Source organism: Gouania willdenowi, chromosome 20, assembly GCF_900634775.1.
Source record: "Gouania willdenowi chromosome 20, fGouWil2.1, whole genome shotgun sequence".
Classification (NCBI taxonomy): domain Eukaryota; kingdom Metazoa; phylum Chordata; class Actinopteri; order Blenniiformes; family Gobiesocidae; genus Gouania; species Gouania willdenowi.
This window is the reverse complement of record NC_041063.1, coordinates 8,072,564-8,095,596: the sequence shown is the minus strand read 5'-3', so window position 1 is coordinate 8,095,596 and position 23,033 is coordinate 8,072,564. Positions and strand designations below refer to the sequence as shown.

The 23,033-nt window shown below is 39.4% G+C and overlaps 2 protein-coding genes across 3 annotated transcripts; both read left to right on the top strand.

Annotated features, from left to right (window-relative positions):
• Window positions 1-161: 161 nt before the first annotated feature.
• Window positions 162-10,094, top strand: cops9 (COP9 signalosome subunit 9). The gene is made up of 3 exons (XM_028434663.1): window positions 162-340; window positions 2,598-2,670; window positions 9,911-10,094. Exons 1-3 carry the CDS (start codon window positions 278-280, stop codon window positions 9,946-9,948), a joined length of 174 nt encoding a protein of 57 aa, XP_028290464.1. The 5' UTR covers window positions 162-277; the 3' UTR covers window positions 9,949-10,094.
• A 2,492-nt stretch (window positions 10,095-12,586) lies between these two features.
• Window positions 12,587-22,656, top strand: and1 (actinodin1). Of its 2 annotated transcripts, XM_028434584.1 has the most exons (7): window positions 12,587-13,221; window positions 13,352-13,437; window positions 18,946-18,990; window positions 19,284-19,429; window positions 20,577-20,999; window positions 21,081-21,335; window positions 21,421-22,656. In XM_028434584.1, exons 2-7 carry the CDS (start codon window positions 13,368-13,370, stop codon window positions 22,429-22,431), a joined length of 1,950 nt encoding a protein of 649 aa, XP_028290385.1. In that variant the 5' UTR covers window positions 12,587-13,221; window positions 13,352-13,367; the 3' UTR covers window positions 22,432-22,656. The 2 variants fall into 2 exon arrangements, with proteins under 2 accessions (XP_028290385.1, XP_028290386.1); XM_028434585.1 differs by having other exon boundaries at window positions 12,587-13,437; window positions 19,287-19,429.
• Window positions 22,657-23,033: the final 377 nt, after the last annotated feature.

Here is a 23,033-nt window from a genome sequence, read left to right as displayed (position 1 = left end):
ACGCCACAAAGGACGTAGTAAAATATTATTATTATTATTATTATTATTATTATTATTATTATTATTATTATTATTATTATTATTATTATTATTATTATTATTATTATTAATAATAATAATAAATGCAGCGGGCGGAACCTTTGAGTGCGGGGCCTGTGGAGAAGCCGGTCAGAAATTACTGTCGCACAAGCTCGTTTTGTTTATGTCAAATATTAGCATCGGCTAGCGGATAAACTGGTTAAAATCCCACACGTTAGCGGTCTAATCGTGGTACACCATGAAGCCTGCAGTGGATGAGATGTTCCCTGAAGGAGCGGGACCATATGTGGACCTGGACGAGGTTTGTAAGGTCCACAATAACACATGCTAATGCTAATGCTAACAAACACTGAAACGATGTCAAACGGGTTGATGCGGATAAAATTAACGCATATAGAATTAGATTCAAAATGATAAAGTCATTGTTTCCGAGGAATAGGACATTTTACTTTAGTAGTAAAGGATTATTTTTTTTTTTTTTTTTAAATTAAACCAACTAAGAGACGTAAACATTATAATGGGAAGAAAACCTGTATTAAATCAGAATAACAGAATGAAAAACGGAACTAAGCAAATACAATTATAAAGCTTCTTTAGAGAAAAACGTAACGTGGTTAGAGCTGGGCGATATCAACAAGAAAGACAATTCTGGGTTAAATTTGCTGATGCAAAATTCCACACTGTGGGACAGCACGTGTGAGTGAGTTCTGCAGTGTGGCTTGTTTAGGGGAAGGTGAGTACAGTAATCTATCTAACTGTGCTTTTCATGCTGTTCTAAGACGTAGCATAAGTAGTGACTCCTTAAATGACTATTTTAATACATAATACGCTATAAAATAAATATATATTGATATAGACAATATTGTAATTTTATATCTCGACACAATAGAAACCTTAATATATCTTGAATCTTGATGTATTGCCCAGGCCTAAACGTGATCGTGGATTTAAAGATTAAGTTAAAGATTTTAAATTAAAATAAACAATGGCTACATCTGAATGTGACATAACTCAAAGGTGCAGAAGAAAGATACACTTGATTTAAATACTTTAACCTTATCGACAAAAAAATATAAATAATGAAGTTTAGTTATTCAAGTACCAGGCACATCTTTATGTGTTTTATATATATTTATTGATATATTAAATATATACATTTATATATAAATCAGCAGCTCATAACAGGGCTTTCACAATATTGTTTGTCATTTTTATTTAGTGTTTCATGTAATTTACCACTTAGATAAACGATTGTTGTAAATGTGTGCTTTTATTTTAATTGTTAATTTTCAGAATGTATCGATTAGTTCTCCTATCTCTAATGTACGTATCAGAGCCGTATAGATAGAAAGAGAGTTACTGTTTATTTTACAGCAATGGCGGCTCATGGAGCCTCACATTTGGTCCCAGAAGTGATCAGTTTACTATTGTAGTGCATTGAAGCTACAGTAGATGAGACAGTTTGTGAACTTTGAGACGTTTAAATAATCATATTGGATATTATTATTATTATTATTATTATTATTATTATTATTATTATTATTATTATTATTATTATTATCAGTGTATCTAAACATTAACGTGTGGTGTTTTTTTAATTACTGCCTTTTTTCAAAGCAATACATACTGTATACACTACATATTAACACATTTTTAACCAAATTAATGTTGGCCTTAACTACGTCAAAAAAGCAGATAAGCTAGCTTCTATAGTGAGGAATACAAATATTAAAAAAACACAAAATTGAGAACAGTTACACAAGAATGGTGTGTTTCAGTTCAGGGTGTCAGAATATGGAACAATCTAAATGATGACATCAATTATTAAGCTCCCTTAAATACACAGACAACTTGACTCAAAGAAAAATCACAAAATAACAACAAAAACACAGAAAATGTCTCCAAAAACTCACAAAAAGAACAACAAATACATTGAGAATAACTCTAACAACACATGAAAAATAAGGAAATACCAAATACACAGAAAATGACTCCAAAAACAAACAAAATAACAGCAAATACACTGAAAATAACTTCAAAAACAGATCAAAATAAGGAAATACCACATAAACAGACAAAATGACTCACAACTAAAAGAAAATTCAAAGCAATACATACTGTATATAGTACATATTAACACATTTTTTAACCAAATGAATGTTGGCCTTAACTACGTCAAAAAAGCAGGTAAGTTAGCTGTTTACAGCTAACTTACCTTTTCTCTAACGTAAGAATTTACGTTAGGGAAAAGAACTATTTATGGAACTACATAAACATATATTGTATATACACATGCATATGACGGTGTGCTGTATGAATATTGTCAATCAATGCAGTTATTGACGACAAATTACCCAGTTATGTCACTAGGAATCAATAGATTTGAATTGCCCACCAATAACTTCCAGGAACAAAGTCAGTCTTACATGAATCACGTGACGGTCAAACATTTTGGACTCTTTATACGGCTCTGGTTCATGCTCTTCTTGTTGGTCCTTTTGTAGTTTCTACACAGTGAATTCATCCTGTTTCTAAGCTGTAGTTCTGTTTGTTGACAGGCAGGGGGCAGCAGTGGTTTGCTAATGGACCTGGCAGCCAATGAGAAAGCAGTACACTCGGATTTCTTTAACGGTAAAACAAAGATTTTATCCTTCACATGGATGACATTAAATTAGCAACCCTTCTTCCTTTTTTATATTATTTATACTAACAGCTATAAGAGAAAAAATAATGTTTAAAAATTCAATAAAATGCTTGTTAAGGAGGAGCTATTTATATTATTGTTACTATTTATTTATTTTTTATTCATTTATTAGGACAGCATATAAATACATTAAATTATAAAAACAGAGATGTTTGTACTAGGCTAGCTTAACAATATCTACAGTACAAGTTATGTACATTATATCAGTTAAAAAATAAAATAATAATCATTTTAAATATAATTTTAAGATTACTAACAGATACAATAAAACTTCAAATTGGAATTCCTCATACAAGTCAATCATACAGCACAAATCATTTGTGAATAAACGTCATTCATACAACATATGGTACACAAAGAGGTGAGAGAATTTCTTGTTTTCACTTATTTATATAAGTGATGCTTCAGCCATACGAAGTATTATTTTTGTTAGTAACAGCTAGAAAACAGTTTATGTGTCAGCGTAGCCCTTCAATCAACTCTGAACTTAAGCGGTTTTAAAGCTCAATGTCTCACATGTGTTTAGTGTTCTAAAAATAGGAGCTGAATGTGTTGAAAAGCACAGAGCATGTCATAATGTGACTAAAAGGTGTGAGCTGTTAAACCTGTACGACTCCCACAAGTGTCTCTGTAACACACACACACACACACACACACACACACACACACACACACACACACACACACACACACACACACACACACACACACACACACACAGAGAGAGACGCTCTTAATGGTGACAAACTGGTTCATTCAAAGCTACGTGTTTACTGAAAACACTGATGGATGTAAAGTGTGTCTACATCCTATAGCTGCTTCTAAGACTGTCAATCAAAATGTAAGTTAAAAAATAGGAAAAGTACATAATAATTAGTGCTGTCTATAGATTAAAAATATTGTGCGATTAATGAATTATGCTCTGTGATTAATTAATCTAATTAATCTCTTTTTTAATCTCACCTAAAAATTGCTGAGAAACGCCCTCAACTTGAGATATTTTCAATTAAATTCCATTACTGTGGCAGATCAAAACATTGATGTATAACAAAGTGTTTTTATAAAGTCATTTATTGTTTTAAACACATTTCCATTCCTCTGTATGTGAGACTATAAAGGGCTGCTGACACTTTTAATTTAGACCATCAGGGAAATATTGACAAATAGTAGAAAATACAAATGAAATCAAACATCAGGTCCATATATAGTTCTATAAGTTAGCATATCATAAACAGTAAGAACAGTTTTATGACCATTACAATTAATGAACACCAAATGTGTTGCTTTTTCTCTCCTTCAGATAATATATAATAAATAAAACAGACTCATCAATCACAGTGCTGTAAATTAGAACATAAAAAATAACATTGTTCAATACAAAATAAAGTACTGTAATAACATCAAGTAATCACTTCTAATAGTAGTAGTAGTAGTAGCTCCGCCCACATCCTCAACCACTGAGAGCGGTCGACTGTCCACTACAATCATTTATCCACTGACTTTGTTCATTTGTCTGGCTCTGAACCCTGAGTGTCCAGTGTAGATTGTATGGGCCACGTCCGAAGGACCGCTTTCCGTGCTAGCTGCTACATAGTTAGCATTGAGGTGCTAGCTGGAAGTCTGGAGGCTAGCAGAGCTCCCCTGATCCACAAACACTTTCTTGCACAATTTACACACAACAGGGCTTTAGTTTTCCATCCGTTGTGTTGTTTTTTAACTAAAATTAAGGAGCACAAAGACTTCTTCTCAGGTTCTATCGTTGTAGCCGGTGCATCAGTATTATGGGTATACCAGGAACGCGTGCAATGAGAAAGGTTCCGCACTCTTTTGAGTGCAAAAAAAGAAGCAATTAATGGCATTAGTTTTTATTTCATGTTTTATTTTTTCCTGTATCTTATTAATTGCAAATTAATGCATTAAACTGACAATCCTAAAATAATGCAGATTAGGTACAGTTTGTTTTCCAGTTTATTCAACTTAGTTTTCCTGCGTTAACCTTTTAAAGTCCCCCTGCTGTTGCCGAAAACAAACTGGGCCTGAGGCCAAGGCACAAAATCATCTGTTTTGCGTCTTGCAGCAAAAACTCGTGGCACAAAACTTAAAAACTTAGAGCTCAGCAGCAAAACAACCCAGAAAAAACCATCATAGAGGGAGAAACGGTAAAAAGAGTTTATAGCTGCTGTCAGAGACTCAACCTCAGTGGGACGCCTCGCCACTCAGTTGCTTTAGACACACACACACACACACACACACACACACACACACACACACACACACACACACACACACACACACACACACACTGAACCTCTTCCAAACTAATAACGTGTGCTCTGTATAAGTTAATGCTCACTGACTTGCAGCAGATGTTTAAAACCATAAAATACACTGAGTTTGAAAGAAAACCACATTTTTCTCCGTCAGCTCCATAAATAGCAGCACTTTGATTAATAATCATGAAGGGGAAACGATGATGCTATAAGTATCTGAAAAAGGTAAAAAGTGCAATTGACTCATAATAATAATAATAATAATAATAATAATAATAATAATGAGAGGTAACTTGATTAACTGGTTCCTGTTCCAAAGACGCCACATCTCAGTGGCTCTAAGGACTACAGACTGGTTGCATTGACCTCCCACATCATGAAGACCCTGGAAAGACTTATCCTGGTGCAGCTCCGACCATTTATTAGACCACATCTGGACCCGTTACAGTTTGCCCACCAACCCAAGGTTGGAGTTGAGGACGCCATCACCTTCATGCTGAACCATGTCTATTCTCACCTGGACAAGCCAGTGCTTTTAACATCATCCATCCGGCTCTACTGGGTGAGAAGCTGACAGATGCAGGTGGACTCCTCCATTGTGTCCTGGATTGTGGACTACTTAACTGGCAGACCACAGTATGTACACCTGACGAGTACGCAGGAGTAGTGATTGACAATAAACTGGACTGGGGGAGAAACACTGACTCCCTCTACAGGAAGGGCCAAAGCCGCCTCTATTTTCTGAGATAGCTGAGGTCCTTCAACATCTGTAGAAGGACCTCAGCTGAGTCTGTGGTGGTGAGTGTGATCTTCTACGCTGTTGTTTGCTGAGGGAGCAGACTGAGGGTCACAGACGCCAACAGACTCATCCACAAGGCCAGTGATGTTGTGGGGATTAAACTGGACTCTGATAGTGGTGACAGAGAGGAGGAGCCTGTCCAAGGTGAAGGCCATCTTAGTCAGTGAGTCCCACCCACTCCATGATGTGCTGGTCAGTCCCAGCAGCACCTTCAGCACCTTTAGCCCCTTTAGAACCTTCAGCACCAGGCTGATCTCACCACAGCGCTCCACAGAACGCCACAGGAATACATTCCTGCCTGTGAACATTAAACTTTACAATTCATCACTGTAACCGCACAGCCTTAATTCTTGTATATATCTGTATTATATTTGTATCATTTATCTTACTTTATTTTTTACTACTGTAATGTGTGTGCATCTAATCCTTATTTTTAACAGTCTTATTTTTTGGATCGATACGATAATCGCGTGGTGAAATATTGCACTATGTGGTTGAATCGATTTTTTTTCTTACACCCTTAAGTTATTATAAACGTATTAAAGACTCATTAATCCTTTCTTCACTTATTGTGTTTGAGAACATGCAAACTCCATAAACTGATAAAAGTAAGACAGCATCCAGCTGTGTGCAGATGTTTACAGGTCAGGGTTGACTCTTTTCTCTTAGGTCAAAGGTCATCAGGTTGCCTGTCTGTGAGCTCTGATGAGCGACGTCTTATTTATAACTCAGTCTGTCACCGTTAGCTTCTCTAACGAACGGCGTCAGCACTCAGAGGTGAAGCTAAAAACGTACAAACATCATGTGTTTAAATGCAGTGAAATTCCAACGTTCACAAAGTGTTTTTTTGGTGGAGGATACCTCCCACTGAGCAGAGCTGCATTGTTTTATCTCATTAAAGCTCCAGATGTGGCGCACTGTAAACCCACAGCTCTCTAAACCTCTCACATCCTCCAACAATCAGCTTCTGACTTTAGTCCATTACCAGTCCACACATGTTAGCTCGTCCACGCTTTAGGTGTCGAGGCGTGTTAATAATGTCCGAGGAGAAGAAGAGCCTCGTAAAGACTTCTAATAAAGCCTCAGAGGGAAGATGGATACGTCTCTTTCATGTTGGCCACTTCCTGTCAGAGCAGCAAACAAACCCTCTCTGACCTGAAGGGCTAATTATTATTATTCACTTCATTGATTGGACTGAAGTGATTTCATCATCATCATCATCATGTTTGTTTAGAACGATTCAGAACTGATGAGTTTCTGGGTTTTATTTGTAGAAAGTGACACGACAGGCTTTTATTTTGAAGAGGGTTGGGACTTTATCATGTTAATTGTGATTAATTAATTACAGAAAAATAACGCACTCCAAACAGCATGGAACCTTTCTCATTTCTTTAGTTCCCGGTATACCCATAAAACTGATGCACAGAGCACAACACAAGAAACAGGAGAACCAGAGGAGAAGTTGTTGCTGTGCTTCATGGGCGTTAATTTTAGTTTAAATAAAAACACTGGATGGGAAACTAAAGCCCAGTTGTGTGAAAATTGTAAGAGAAAGAGTTTGTGGATCATTGCTTAACATGTAGCAGCTAACGCCTCAATGCTAAACATGTAGCTGCTATCACCTCCTTGTTAAACATGTAGCTGCTATCACCTCAATGCTAAACATGTAGCAGCTAACGCCTCAATGCTAAACATGTAGCTGCTATCACCTCCTTGTTAAACATGTAGCTGCTATCACCTCCATGCTAAACATGTAGCTGCTATCACCTCAATGCTAAACATGTAGCAGCTATCACCTCAATGCTAAACATGTAACAGCTAGCTCCTTAATGCTAATCATGTAGCAGCTTGAGCGTCAATGCTAACATGTAGCAGCTAACACATCAATGCTAGCATATAGCAACTAGCACCTCAATGCTAACATGTAGCAGCTAGCACCTTAATGCTCAGCATGTAGCAGCTAACACCTCAATGCTAAACATGTAGCAGCTAGCACCTCAACGTTAACATATAGCAACTAGCACCTCAATTCTAACATGTAGCAGCTAGCACCTTTATGCTAAACATGTAGCAGTTAGCACCTCTATGCTAAACATGTAGAAGCTAGCAGGGACTACGGTCGTAGTGCAGACAGTTGCCACATTTACATGGGAGCTTTATAAAGCAGAATAAAACTTAATTCCTCCTGAAACTGACCATGTAAACACTTAATTCCTAATGCTAATTTAATTCCGAATTAAACTTATATCTGAATTAGGTGGCAGGTTTATTCCGAATTTAATTCCGAATTAGATAATTCCTCTTTCTTGTAAAACCTTAACTTACATAATTCCGCTTTAATGTAATTCGGGACGTTCTGCGCATGCGCGATTTACCTCGATGACGACATAATCCAAGATGGCCGTCCGGACTAGAGCCGAGACTATTTATTTTTAAGAGCATAAGAATACATGGATATAATGAAAAGAGTGGATGGACAGAAGCATAATCATGCAGATTTTCACACGGACACTCACAGACTTAATAAACACACACAGACCTCGGTAAACGCGGTAAACAGAACAGGCTTCACCGGACGGCTGGCACTAGGACCCGGAGGTGGAGTAAATTCGTCCCCGTACTGCATGTACACACTGTAATAACACCAAGTTTATCAATGTTCCAGTTGTTAGAGCTACTGTCTTTACCAGGGAGCAACTATTTATTCCTGGTGATTGTTTTACTGGCTTTTTACTGATTATTATTATTATTTAGTGATTATTTCCTATCTCCTTTTGCTCCGCGGTACAAACTGAACCATGTTATTGTCGAGCTGCTGCTTCAAAACTACAATCTAAACAAGTTCTGATGAACCAAGGCCGGGCCCACCAAATGTTTCTGCGCCAAATAACACTTACCACCTTCCCAAGAATTCAGTGAAATGACTCGGATCCACCGAGTAAAACAAGTGAAAATGTGCAACGTAAAATCGTAATCTACGGTGAATTGCCTTTGAAAATATATTACACGATTATGTTTCGATACATTTAGAAATTACTGGAAAAGGTCTCCGACAGGCTCTTGACATCCGCTCATAGAAAATCCATGTCAAATTACAGCCGATTCAACGAGCATTAATGGAGGAGTAGTCATTTGATATTGGTATGTGTCGGTACCACCAACCATCGTAATATTTAACTGGCAAAATAAATGAGAAATCGACTTTCGTTTTTTTTCTCTATTGTTACCCCCTAAAATCAGGCTCCGAACGTCGATGCGTACACATCCATAGATTATACCTACCAAAATTCAGCCTGATCCGTTCACGAATAACAGAGTAGTAGTGATTTTAACTAGTGTACACAACAAGAAGAACAAGAACAAAGTGAGTGGCGTTTTGAGTCTGGTAGCCCGGCCTATTAAAAGTGAAAACAGTTCTCATGTGTGGTGTTCTGTGTTACAGCCGAGAATAAAAGGTTTGTTGTGTATTTTCCCTGATAGACGTAATACATCACGTTCTCCCCCTGTCCAGTCAGAGCCCTCCCAACCCCCAGACCTAAAGCAGAATTAAATAAAGCCGAATAAACCGGTTTTCCATGTAAACCTCAGTTCAGAAATTACTATTTCCCTGTAAACACGACGCAGAACACTCCGAATAACTAATTCCGAGTTAAAAAAAAAACATGATGTAATAAAAAATCGATTTAAAATCTGCACCCAAAAAATTGCTATAAGTTGTGAAATGGATTTTTTTGTTCACACCTCTAGCACTCATTGATGGAAATAATAAACACTATTTAGTTGTTAAAGCTCATTTATTGTTTTCAGTGATTCAGTCATATACCAACATACATTTAAACTGGAAAACGTTGCTTCTCATTTCAATTATTATTAGGACATTAATTTAGATTAATTAATTACAAAGTCTGTTGAGTAATTAGATTACCAGTAATTATTTTAATTGAGTCCCACCACTCATTTTGGTGTGTGTGTTGGTGGTTTTAGATTAATGTCTATGTGTAAATTAGAACCAACAGTTTTTCAGTGGATGTTGTTTTATTCTCACAGATCAGATGATTTTATTCTAAGGATGATGTTTTTCTCTATGTTTCCTCTCAGACTTTGAGGATCTGTTTGACGACGATGACCTTCAGTGACGATGACGATGTTCTCTCTTCATCATTGAAGTGGGAAAAAAATGGACTTTGTTCTGACTTTTTGCTTTAATTCTCCTCTTTTCTCCTTGTAAAGTGTCTCATCTCCAAAGAGAAATAAAGCCTCTTTGTTGGGACTAAAACCATGAGTGAAAACCAGGTGTGAATGAATTCTGAGGATCCCTCACATTCCAGCTTTGGAGAAAATTATGAGTATGTTTGTGCGACGTCGTGTTCCGATCTGCTCGCAGCTGGATTGCAGGTTTGCGAGCGTCGAGGAACACCTGTTAGCAAATGTAATTACACACGAGTTACAGTTTTAAACATGAACACCGAGCGTTGGGCCGGGACAGGACGGGGGCGGGGTTTAGAGGAGCAGAGGAGGACTAATGTGAAGTGTAAAGTATCATCAACAGCTACATTCAGAGAGAAACCATACGTTTGTTCCTCCTTGTGCACATCCAGCTTTGCTTTAATACACTGGTTCTCATACTGTGGAATCCTAGTCCCCCCTTATGTCCGACTACCACATTTAGCTCAGAATTCTGTGAAAAAACAACCATAGATCATAATGATGGAATGATTGATGATAACACACAATTTAAAGAATCAAACTTTGTAAAGAAGTGAATGAAACAGTATTTAGTGCCTAATGAATAGATTTATTTATACAGTTTTTATCATTTCCTGTCACTCACTCCTGGTGTGTAACCAACACTGATTTTTGTATTTTCAATTCATGTTCTAATCAAGATTATTTTGTTGTTGTTAGTCCGTTATTTTTATTCAATATATTTTTTTCTTAATTTGTGTGTTTTTGTTGTTGTTTTATGAGTTGCTGGTAATATTTAGTATTATTATCATTTTAAACAAAAATGCATAATGCTATTCGTAGTTTTTAAATACCCCCTGTAGTGCCACCGCGTACCCCCATTTGAGAAGCACTGCTTTAATCCACCTCTGTATTCTCTGCAGACACTCAGAAAGCTTCAGTTTTCATTCTTTCTTTCATCCATCCATACCTCACATTTACATTCAGACTGGATGCATGGAGAGCCAAACACACAAAGGTGTTTGAAAAAAAGAAATTGCATCCACATGTGGTTGTTTACCGTGACCGCGGACGCTAATCTGCTGCTTTTATAGCTCGCCCTGGTTCTGGGAAGCTTTCTCATTGGATTTACAGGTTTAGCTGCTGGATCAGCGCGCACACACAAAGGGCCCCCACACTAACACTGCCTCATACGTCTGGATCTACTGAGGTTCAAAGGCTCTGCACCCGAGGACCAGGAGTCAAACACAAACTACACATTATACAGGTTTATGTTTTAGTCCTTTTAAAACTTAAAAAACAACTGTTAAATCAACAATTTCGTCTCCATTAGCGATGTATGATATGCTGAGATTTACCAACTTATTTGGCTAATAATTAGCTGTGTTTTCGTTACAGTTTTTCTCAAAATCAAAGTGATATTCCTGAAGGTGTTTCCATTGAAGGTTCTCAGATCTCATCCCGTGAGACTTCTCTGCAGGAAGATGCATGCTTCAAACCTCCTTAGAAACTCTGCATTCCTTTGTTGTTTCACGTCTAATGTGCCATGAACATTGAAGAACAGGTGGAGACAGGGTCATCTATAAGGGAGAATAAAGGGGAGAGATTTTTGGGGTTCATCCATAAAGTCAGCAAAATGATGGTCCATTGTTCTATGAATCTGTGATAACCACATTTATTTATTCATCTGTATAATATCCACTAAACCACAGAAATTGGTTAAAACAGTGGACAAAAACAGAGAGAAAAAGTGGTAAAAAGGGTTCAAAGTGTCAATATTGGAACAATTAGTTTAAACTGGCAAATAATGAACATGACAAATAGTGAATCTGGATAAATTGTACAAATTATGCATGAAATATGGTGAAAAGAAGTTAAAAGTGACAATAATGAGGTGGAAAAGTGGTGGAAAGGGTTTATAAGTGCTGTAAATGTCTTGAAGGTGAAAAGAATGTGCAGAAAAGGTATTGAAATGTGATGTAGAAGTGTCAGAAATGGGAGTAATGTAGCAAAATTACATTAAAAGGAGCAAAAATATGGGAAGAAAAAGTGATGAGAATAGTTTAAAATATGGCGAGTTTGGTGTTGTCGCAGAAAATATTCTTAGTTTCTTGAAGGCATCTGGCGACCCCCTCCCAGCGTCTCGCGACGCAAAATGGGGTCCTAACCCTAACCCCAAGGTTGAGAACCCCTGCTCTAAAGGACTGGATTTGGCCCCCGGACCTTGAGTTTGACACACTTGCTTTGGGGAAATAATTTGAAATTTGAAATGCTATCAGCGATGAACAATCCTGAGATAAAGAAGTCACTGCACTCAGTAAATCATTGTATTTACTGTAAATGTTTAATTCTTTTTAGCTCACAATGATCCTCCAACATTTAACGACTTCTTTAATCTCCTTGGATTTGTAGAATGTTAACAAAATTTATCCAAAATAAACAATAATGTGATTTAAATTATATTGAATGTGGCAACTGTGCACAGTAGTAAAGTCTATTAACGGTAAGATGTGGAGATAAGTTTTAAACGTGAAGCTTTCTAGTGTGTGTGTGTGTGTGGGTGTGGGGAGGCTGGCATGTTTGAACACAGTCAACCTGAGGGGGAAACTGTAGATTATCAAATTCCTCATGTGAAAAGCAGCTGGTTTTGCATTGTGTGTCTGTGGCCCTCACATGTGTCTGTGGCCCTCACTGTGTCTGTGGCCCTCACGGTGTCTGTGGCCCTCACATGTGTCTGTGGCCCTCACATGTGTCTGTGGCCCTCACTCAGGTTAAAGAACTGCTTATGTGGCACCTCACTGGCCTTCCTTACGTCGTCCTCCTGTCTTCACTCTGTTTGTTTCCTGTAGTCACACCATCACCACCCATTAAACATTCGTTATAAGGTTAATTTTGTCCCATAAGAATCTTTACATTTAAAACCAAATCAACTTTCTAAAGTGTTGTTTTCCACATCTCCATCATCACCTCCTCTGCTGTCTTTAATTACGGGGCCTCTGATTGGCTGAGGCCTTCAGCCAATGGAGCCTCTGGCTGGTCTGGCCCTGGATCCCCCGGTGGTTCCTCTGATGCATGTGTGTGAGATGTGGCCCCCGTTTAAAAACCTGGTGAGATCCCAGAGTCAGGGCAGTTCCAAACACACACAGACACACACCGGCTGGAGTCATCACAGCGTTGAGGAGTCCTCTTCTTCAGAGACTTGGCGACTTTTAAACCAAGCACAGGTGAGATCAATATTAGATGGTCAATTTCAAACTGTTTTACATTAAAATTAGCAACTTATTAAATAGAATGTTTTATTAAAGATGTTTCTGAGTGTGGTTTCTAGTTAATTCTGCATTTTTTAATCCACAGGACACAAAGTCCAGCCATGGCTGAACGTAGGAGCTTCTTAGGTGTGATGATGGCCGTCCTGCTGGCTGTGATGCTGCTGCTGCCTGGTGAGTCCACACAGGCTGAAATAACCCTCCTGTTATCCTTGGGGTCAATTTGACCCCATTCAATGTTTATCACTCAAAAAATTAAAGCTGATTTTATGTTTTTTTGCTTCATACTTCATGACTTTTCCATGAAATGTCCATGTTATTTTTTGCAACGTGCTGAAAACACGTTGCACGCATTTGTGTTCCTCAGGGGTCAGTTTGACCCCAAGCAGTTTTAGCTGTGGAAAACTAGTCTGTCTGTGTGTGACCCATCAGTAAATATGAGACGATTTGGATGAAAACTATTCAAGATAAATTCATTCTATTTGAAAACTGTGTCCTGATGGTGGCGCTAGAGAACAGGTCAAGGTTTTGTTATCAAGGGCTTATTTATGGATTCAACAAATAAACAAAGTGTCTGACACACAAAAAATCAGTCAACAAATTTCTGAAAATAATTTTCCTGGAGGCAAATATCTCATGGGGTCAGAATGACCCCATGGGTAAAATGTGTTTATAATAGGAGAGTTAATATCAGCATCTATATAAGATGTAACTGTGTAGATTCTCTTTCTTCGTCTTTTTCATTATTGAGGTAAAATAAAAGTCTTTGATTATATTTTTGAGAATAAACTCCATAAACTGCAGCGGTTTAAAACTACCAGAGGTGTAAAGAACACTGATATATTCTACTCATGTATAAGTACTGCTACTTGATTGAAATTGTACACAAGTACAAGTAAGTCATGCTGTACATGAAATACTTAATTCCAAGTAAAAAGTAGCTCAATCAAATAGTGCTCATAGTAAACGTTACTATAGTAGTTACGTTCACACCCACATTTATTGTTGGTCATAAATCTTGGTACGTTCCCTTGCATACAGTAAACATCTCATGTAGAAACTTAAAAAGGATGAAACGCAATCTACCACAATTGGAACTTAATTTGTTATATTAATATGTAAACATTATATAAACTGTATAATTTAATTCATTGTTTTCCTTCGTTTAAATGCACATATGTCAGAAACATGAGGCTATTTGTTGATCATTTTAAAACAAAAAAATAATAATTCACTCCGTAATGGTTGGGTGTATGAATGTAATGAATTACTTTACTTCTTTGAAAATGTGCTTAAGTACAAGTATAAAATGACTGAAATATACTCAAAAAAGAACCCAAGTACCCAATAAAAGCAACTCAATTACAGAAATTGAGTATTTGTAATCCATTACTTTCACCTCTGAAAACTACAGATATAAGAAGACAGAGTTTGTAAAGTCTGGTTCGTGACCTCAAAAAAAAAGTCAGATTTTAGTTCATTTCACAAAGCTGTAATCAGAAAGTGTTTCTATTGGTCGACACATTCGACCACCCACAAGATCTTTATTTGAGTTTAATTCATCCGGCTACTGCAACTAATAACGTCATAAAGGAAATGACTTAACCACACTGATGCCCTGCAGTAAATATAAACTGTAAAAAGATGCTGACTTCTGTTAAAGAGCAGAACTTCTTATTAAAAGCAACACGTCAGTAATGCTTGTGTTTTGCTGTCATTAGGAGAATTAAAAACCTCACGGTTCTTAATAGTGTGAGGTTGGAGAGTTACTGCAGTCATATGGTTCAGTTTGAGATGAGATAAAATAAGATGGACTTTTATTGGTTTCTGCAGCAGCAGAAGAATAAAGAGTAGCACTTTGCACCTTTAAAATAAATCAATTAAACATGAAAAACAATGTTAAATATCTCTCCTTATGTAATGATATTATTTTCACTTTCTTTGTAACTCTAGGAGAATTGCAAAATAACTGTTATAATGTGATAAGAAAATGATAAACACTCAAACGTGAATTGACGACGACGGCTCTTCTTCTGTGGTGTAAATCCTAACCCTGATTTTACTTATTTAAAACAATAAACTGCTAAAATCTCCCAACTTTTTGGATTACTTAAGATAAACACTTAATTTTAATGCATCTGACTTGGTTTCTACCAGTCTTCTAAGGTAGATGTGTCAAACTCATGGCCCGGGGGCCAAATCTGGCCCTTTGGTGCATCCAATCCAGCCCTTCGGAGAAAGTCAAAATGACATAGAAAACATGAATTGTTGTGTGAATGAAACTTAGCAATATTTGTAAGTGCTCACTGTTTTCCCGGTGATTGTAGTCATTTTTAAACTGTTGAAAAACTCAAAATTCTCATAAAGTCCTTCAATTTTCCTCAAGTTATTACTTAATATTTCCCTTAATTAAATAGAAATTAGTCACAAAGTTGAGGAAATTTAAAGCAAAGACCCTGTTGTGACTGATATCTGTCTTATTGCTTGGATATTGTTGGTTTTCCTACATATTTAATATTTTATGTATACGTAGAAGTGTAAACTAGGGCACAAAAATGTTGAAATTACTCGTTTTCCTGCATAAAATCTGTGGCCCACTTTAAATGAAACGGCCCCTCAACTAAAATGAGTTTGACACCCCTGGTCTAGGGTTTGGTAGAGGTTGGTTATTTCTGGTTCTGCCTTTAACCAGTTCAGGAACTTCAGTCCACATCGTCAGCAGTTCTTCACGTTAATTATGATCTGGTAAATCATCAGTTTCAACAGCACAGCAGATTAATGCCCCTCCACCTGTTTCTACTTTGACACATTTATGAAGCAGCAAGGCCCCGCCCCTCGCAGGAAAACAGTTTGACAGCAGGAGGAGGGTTTCCTTTCATCGGTTCAAGTCCAGTAAAAAAAATTAGTAGCTGTCAGCATCACCTCCTCCTGAAGCTCAGCTACTTCCAGATGTGCTTCCAGTTGTTTTTTTACAGGCTCGTAAAACAGTGGAAAAACGTCCAGCGGCAACACCAGGTCTCGGCATTTAGCACACATCTTAGTTCAAGGGCCACATTTGAACCAGGTCCATCTCAAGTGGGCCGAACCAGAGGAATCCAAGCATTTGTTAAGAAAAAATGAGGAATTATTAACAATTTTGTGCCATAATTTGAACACTTTGATGTATAAATGATTATAAGTAACGACTAGTTATAGTCCCTATTTTCAGTTCAAGCTAAATCTTCCTTAGAATTTTTTTGGTGGGCTGGATTGGGGACACAGGCCTCAGGTTTGACACAAAATATTTAATGTCAGTGGGTTGGTTTCAGATCTTTAGTTAGTTTACTTTCCTGAATGTTTGATTTCAGGGCTGTCAAAACAGTGTTTTGTTCATTGTTTTGTTCATTTCCAAATAGGCTGGATTGGAAAAACACTTTAGTTTAGGAAACTTGTATGAACCATTAATTAGTTGTTTATTAACATATTGGCTCTTAATTTGTAATTATTAAGTACTTATTAATGCCTTATTATACACTTAATGGCTATCTCACAGTCCAAAGAGGGTTAGGATTAGGATTAGGATTAGGGTTTGGGTTAACCTTAAACCTAACCCTAATCCTAACCATAGCATGTTAAGATTGTAATTCATATACAACAACTTCCTTACTTAATACCAATAAGTAATAATTCTGAGGTTATTGAGGGAAAACTCTTAGTTAATGGTTTACTGGTTGTATATTAAGGCCATGCAGAATAAGGCATTAATAAGTACTTAATAATGACTATGATATGTTACAAATATGCATGCTAATAAGCAGCTCATTAATGGTTAATAGGTGTTCCCTAAACTAAAGTGTTACCGAAAAGTGAATAAACTTTTAGTTTATTTTATTTTTATTTATTAAAGAAGATACAGAATGAAAAACTAAAACATTTTACTGATTTTTAAATGCTTTCCTTTTAATATTTACTAATAAAAGTCTGTGCAGAAATAATTCTGAGGGCCGGGTTGAAAACTCTGAAGGGTCGAATTTGGCCCCTGGGCCTTGAGTTTGACACATGATTTAGCACAACCTCCAACCATAAGCAGAGTTTCAGATTTTTGTCAATTAGACCATCTTGAGATTCGCACCAACCACAATATGTAAATAATAATACAATACAATAATGCAAAAATAATTAGTAACATAATTGATAATGGTGACTACAAAAATTTGCGTTGGGATGTGCACCGTCCTGAATACGGGTCAACATGCATGTTCTCATTCATTCACGCTCTTAAGAGATGAAATGCTTCTCAAATACAGCAGCATATCACAAGTATCATCTAGCTTTTGGAAGCTTACAATCTTCTGTTTTTAACCATATAAACCATTCTGGGACATGACCATCACAACAAATACGCTCAAATATTTTGTCAAACTTGGAGAGAAACAAAATGGCGGTATAAACAAGCCAGCACTACTCACCTTTAAAGGTATGCCATGTCTGACTGAATCCATATATTTCATCAAAAGTGGTCTCAAAATCCAATTAATCCCAGCATTTAGTCCAAAATGCAGTAAAACTGTTGTTAAAAAAATAAAATGTAACCTTCCTATTTACAAGAAGAAAGCAGCTCCGCCCTTAGATTAATGTTGAAAATTCATGATACATTTTTTTTGCTTAATTTTTGCTGCAGTACCATACATGACCTGCTGGGTGCAGTGTCGCTTCACCATTTACATTGTGAAGAAGAATTGCTCAACAGAAAAAGAACCAAGTCACATGACTTGAGTGCCAAAAAAAATTTGTATTTTTAAAAGACCAACAAATTGACCAAAATATATTTTGTAGTTACTGTGTTTTATGGCACTTAAAGTATTTATATATTATGTGGTGGCCTAGTGGTTAAGAGGGTCACCAGTTTGAATGTCACCCTGGCCATCACGGTGGGATGCTAAGCAAGTCCTCTAACCCCCAACTCCAGGCAACACACCATGGCTGCCCACCCAAGGGATGGGTCAAATGCAGAGAACAACTTTTGTGTATGTATAGACATATGACGATAAATAAAGCCCCAATTCTTCTAATATTGAACACTCCGTGTATGATTCCAACATCTTCATCCTCCTCGTCACCTCGAGTCACCTTCACAACTCTTTACTTTTGCAGATTGAAACATCTACCGTCCCTTCCATCCTTCATCAAACCGTCGTCCAATCAAAAGCTTTCATTAATGATATTTGCACCACGTAGCAGCCAATTATTACCCTTGGATCTGTTTGAAGCTGTCATTGTCTCCTTTCCGTCTCTCTTCCTCTCTTCCTGTAAGGGATTAACACTTTTTCCCTGTGGAGATGAAAGAGAGGCAGTTTAAGCTGAATCTGCTGTTTCCTTTGCTGAGTAGGGGTCAAACAGTCCATGTGTGTGTGTGCATGCGTGTGTTTGTGTGTGTGTGTACATGCAAAGGCTCTTTGTAGATTTTATAGGTGAGCCTGTAACTTCAAACCTCCTGCTGCATTTCCCAAAGGCCTGCAGTGGCTGCACTGCAGTTGGAGCCAATTACCTCCACCTGCTTTCCATGAGTGATACGGGCCTGTTAGCGTTTGATGCTAAATGTCACGTTATCACTTATGGATCATATCATTGTCAAGCTCAGACGCTGTAAAGCAAATCAGCAAGTTTTGACTGGCATTTTGGTCTTGTGTTTGTTTATTACAGAGTTGTTGTCGGCGGGACCAGTGATGCAGGAGAGCAAAGGAGACGGTAAACACACAACCTTAACCTTCACACATCAAAGCTAAAGAAAAAAATCATCAAAGTGTTTATAAAGTTTGATCTACCGAAGTAGATTTAGCATTAATACCCAAATGAAATATCATCAACATTGGCTTGTGACTAATGTCTGAAATGATGTGGAAGTAATGTGTGGAGAATATGAGGCTTTAATCAGATTCCACTCCTTGGATGAATAACTTTTAAAAAGTCACTGAAAGTACAAGTGAGTTTGAAATCCCTTGGAGATCATCTGAGGTTTTTTCCTCTGGTCCTGCGTTCAGCAGGGGAGGGCATTCAGCAGAGAGTGACGGCTGCAGCCGAGCACAGGAGGCTGATCCGGAACCGCAGGAACATCAGCTGGTACAAGCAACACGCCGACTTCTGGGGCTGGTACAAGTACTTCACTGACAACGGCAACCAGGAAGCAGTGAGTGGCACACAACAAGCAACACAAAGAACACACAACCTGCTCTTCACAGTCACCTTAAACTAAAGTAGACAATTTTTTTAATGGTTTATTTTAATATGTCCATCATGTTCAGATGACTATATTTAGATTTCCAAAACAGACCTCAGATTACTATAAAAGTAATCCACATGCCCTTCTTGTAATCCAGTGATTCTCTACCAAAGACATGAAATATGGAGCAGTTTGTAGCTGAGATAATAGTATCACACCAGAACAGCAGAGAAGATACATAATTTACATAAGCACAAGATCTAGAATAGAAATTGTATGTTAGACTAAGCTAAACAAAAGTTTGATGAAAAATGATTATGTATTATAATTTATGTAATTATTACCCTCAAGTGTGTTTGTCTGCATGACTTTATACATAATTTTGTACACCTCGTAAGTCCACTGTGTTCCTCCAAGTAGAGGCATGTCCTTTCAAGTAAGAGCGTGTCCCTTCAAGTAAGAGCGTGTCCCTTCAAGTGAGAGCGTGTCCCTTCAAGTAAGAGCGTGTCCCTTCAAGTGAGAGCGTGTCCCTTCAAGTAAGAGCGTGTCCCTTCAAGTAAGAGCGTGTCCCTTCAAGTAAGAGCGTGTCCCTTCAAGTGAGAGCGTGTCCCTTCAAGTAGTAGCGTGTCCCTTCAAGTAGTAGCGTGTCCCTTCAAGGAGAAGCGTGTCCCTTCAAGTAGGAGCATGTCCTTTCAAGTAGAGGTGTGTCCCTTTATGTAAGGCCCTGTTTCTCCATGTAGGGGCGGGTCCCTGCAGCATCTCCTTTGGAGCATCTTCTTGATGTCCTCCTGGATCCTGGCTATGATCCTCACTAGTCCTCGTCCTCCTTGTCCTTAGTGTAAAGCCTTAGGTTGCTAGACATGTCCAGGAACCCTCCATGGATGCTGAGGTGTTTCCGACTTTTCATATCTTTAACTTGAGTCTGACGGTCCAGCTGGTATCTGATGACATGTTGACATTTACAACAGGGCCCATGTGTCGCCTGTGAAAATCAACCCTTACATTTTAAATGTTGTCAATGTCTCCGTTTCTCCTCCATCTGTTTGCTGCTGAGGTCTCCGTGCTGTGTCCTGTCCTAACATTTCTCCATTCTACCCCTCCCTCCCCCCCTCAGGTCCAGGAGATGGATCGTATCTACTTGGCTTATCTTCAGAACAAGAACCGTGCCGAGGGGCGTCGCTCCTACAAAGCCTACTTGCGCCACCTGGGGGAGGTCTACCAGTCCTGTGCTGATTCTGACGACCCCAACTGTGTGTCTTCTTCTACCACCCGACCCAAACCTAAGCCTGAGCCCCCAAAACCTGCTCCCATTAAAACCTGTGACCCCACCAAGGACACCTACTGTTTGTACGCCGCCTTAGTTCAGGGGAAAAGCCCCTACCTGCCTCTGGTGCTGCCAGTGGCTGCTGCTCCGCCCCCAGCACCAGCACCAGCCAAGAGCCCAGCTCCTCTGTATGCTCGCGCTGCTGCTCCTGCCAAGGACCCTCAGTCTGGATATTACTACTACGCCCCGTCAACTAAGTCTTTCCTGTCCAAGGTTTGTTTCCTTAGAGTCAAACAGTTCAGCTGGTGAAAGATGTCCATAATTAAATGGTTTCTGTCTTTTTTTGTCTTTCAGGAGCAGAAGGCAGAGCTTCTGCGTATCTGCGCATCTGATGATGTGGAGTGTTTGCAGTACCATGTGAGAGCTGCCTACGGGCACATGCCGTCTGCTGGGTCCCTCCCCGCTTACGCTCACCTGGGCTGTGACCCCAGCAAAGATCCAAGCTGCAAACCCAAACTGGTCCAGAAAGCTCCCTCTGGGCTTTACCTTCAGTACCCCAACTGTGACCCCCTCAGGGACCCGATGTGTGCCTACGCCGCCTCCCTCTCCGTATGAACCTTTCTGAATCGTTACATTTTTACTTTCATGTTTTCATGTGTCACTGATTTTTTCCGCTCTTGTTTTTTGTGTCCAGGCTGCTCGTGCCCCTAACCCCCCCGCCCCCGCTGGTCCAGGATCCTGCAACCCGCTTTTTGAAGATGGCTGTAACCCTCTCACTGCCACGCGATTCGCCACGCCCCCCGACTCCTACGTGAGTGATGAGAAAGAGGAGGCCGCCGCCATCCGAGCCCCCCCTCGTCCTGCGGCTCAACAAAGCTTCGACCCCTATGCCATGTTTAGAGATGCTTACGCTAATGCAAATGCTAACAGAGTTAGCGATCCTTATGCAATGTTCCGTCAGCAGAGCGCTCCAGCTGCTCCTCCAGCTGTGGACCCGTACGCCGTGCTCCGTCAGTACATGGCCCAGGCTCAGGCCGGCGACGCCTACGCCCCACGCATGGAGGCCGCCCCTGACACCAACCCAAATGACCCATTCTCTGCCCTTAGAGAGGTCGCCGCCGCCATGCAGCGTCGCGGGCCCCCCACTCCCAGACACCAGTATCCTTTCTCCAACCCCAGCTACCAGGAGCCGCCCCAGGAGGAGCGCCACCCTCTGGGCCCACCCGGTAAAACCAAGGAGGGCTACGACTGCTTCATTGGCTACGACAGAGAGTGCTTCCCAGTGAAAGCCAGCGAGCCGCGCACTGGACTCCACCGCCGCATCCCGTACCCCGCCGAGGCCTACGAACCGCACCTGAACGCCGACGGCACTCGCAACGGCGTCTTGGAGCCGTCCAACCCACACTGTGACCCAGAGTATGACCGCGACTGCCGCCTGCGCCGCTTCGAGCCCGAGCCCGCCCACCCCGAGCAGAAGCAGCGTGTGGAGGACGGCCACAGTCAGGGGGCAGCAGAGAGCGAGCAGCAGGAGCAGGATCCGTACGATGCTGAGCCGTATCAGAGCGGCCAGGAGGAGCCCCGCATGTCCTACCCGCCGCTGTCCCAGGCTGTACCCAGTCTGCAGGACATCCTCAGACGCTACGGAGACCAGTTCCCCGAGCAGGAGGAGCACAGAGGCTACACAGAAGATTACCGCAAGAAATGAGTTGCGCATACAAACGGACATGAACACACGGGCCGGTACTTTCCTAAGTAGCTCACGCTCAGTGTGAGCTGGACTAGTGTGGGATCCAGGTCCAGTCCATGGACTCTGTGAGAATCCACGTTACAAACAGCGCTGGAATACGACCAGCTTCCTCTATGTTCCCCCTCAGACTCCTCCCTCTTCTTTACCGTGTAGCGCTCGGCTTTGCTTCTTTATCTACGCAACGTGGGCCTTCTTACAGCTAATGTTTGTTGCTTTTTGTCAATAATGGATTCTGTAAAGTGTTTTTTTTTTTCATTTTGAATATTCAAATAAAATCTCCAGAAAAATGTTTCTGTGCTTTATTTTAAACTTGTTACTTTTGCTCACAAACCAACATGTTAATAAAGGATTTACCAAAAAACTTTTTTTAAAGTTTGTTCACATCTTTTGTTTATTTGTAACATATAAAACAGGCCTTGAGTTTGACACATGCTCTAAAACTAAATTACAAATACAGTATCTTGAAACTCACAGGTGAAAATACTTTTCTCCTGTTGGCAGAAAACTTTCAAAGATGAAAAACTGACAATCTCTGCTGTCCTGACCTGAACTCTGGACTT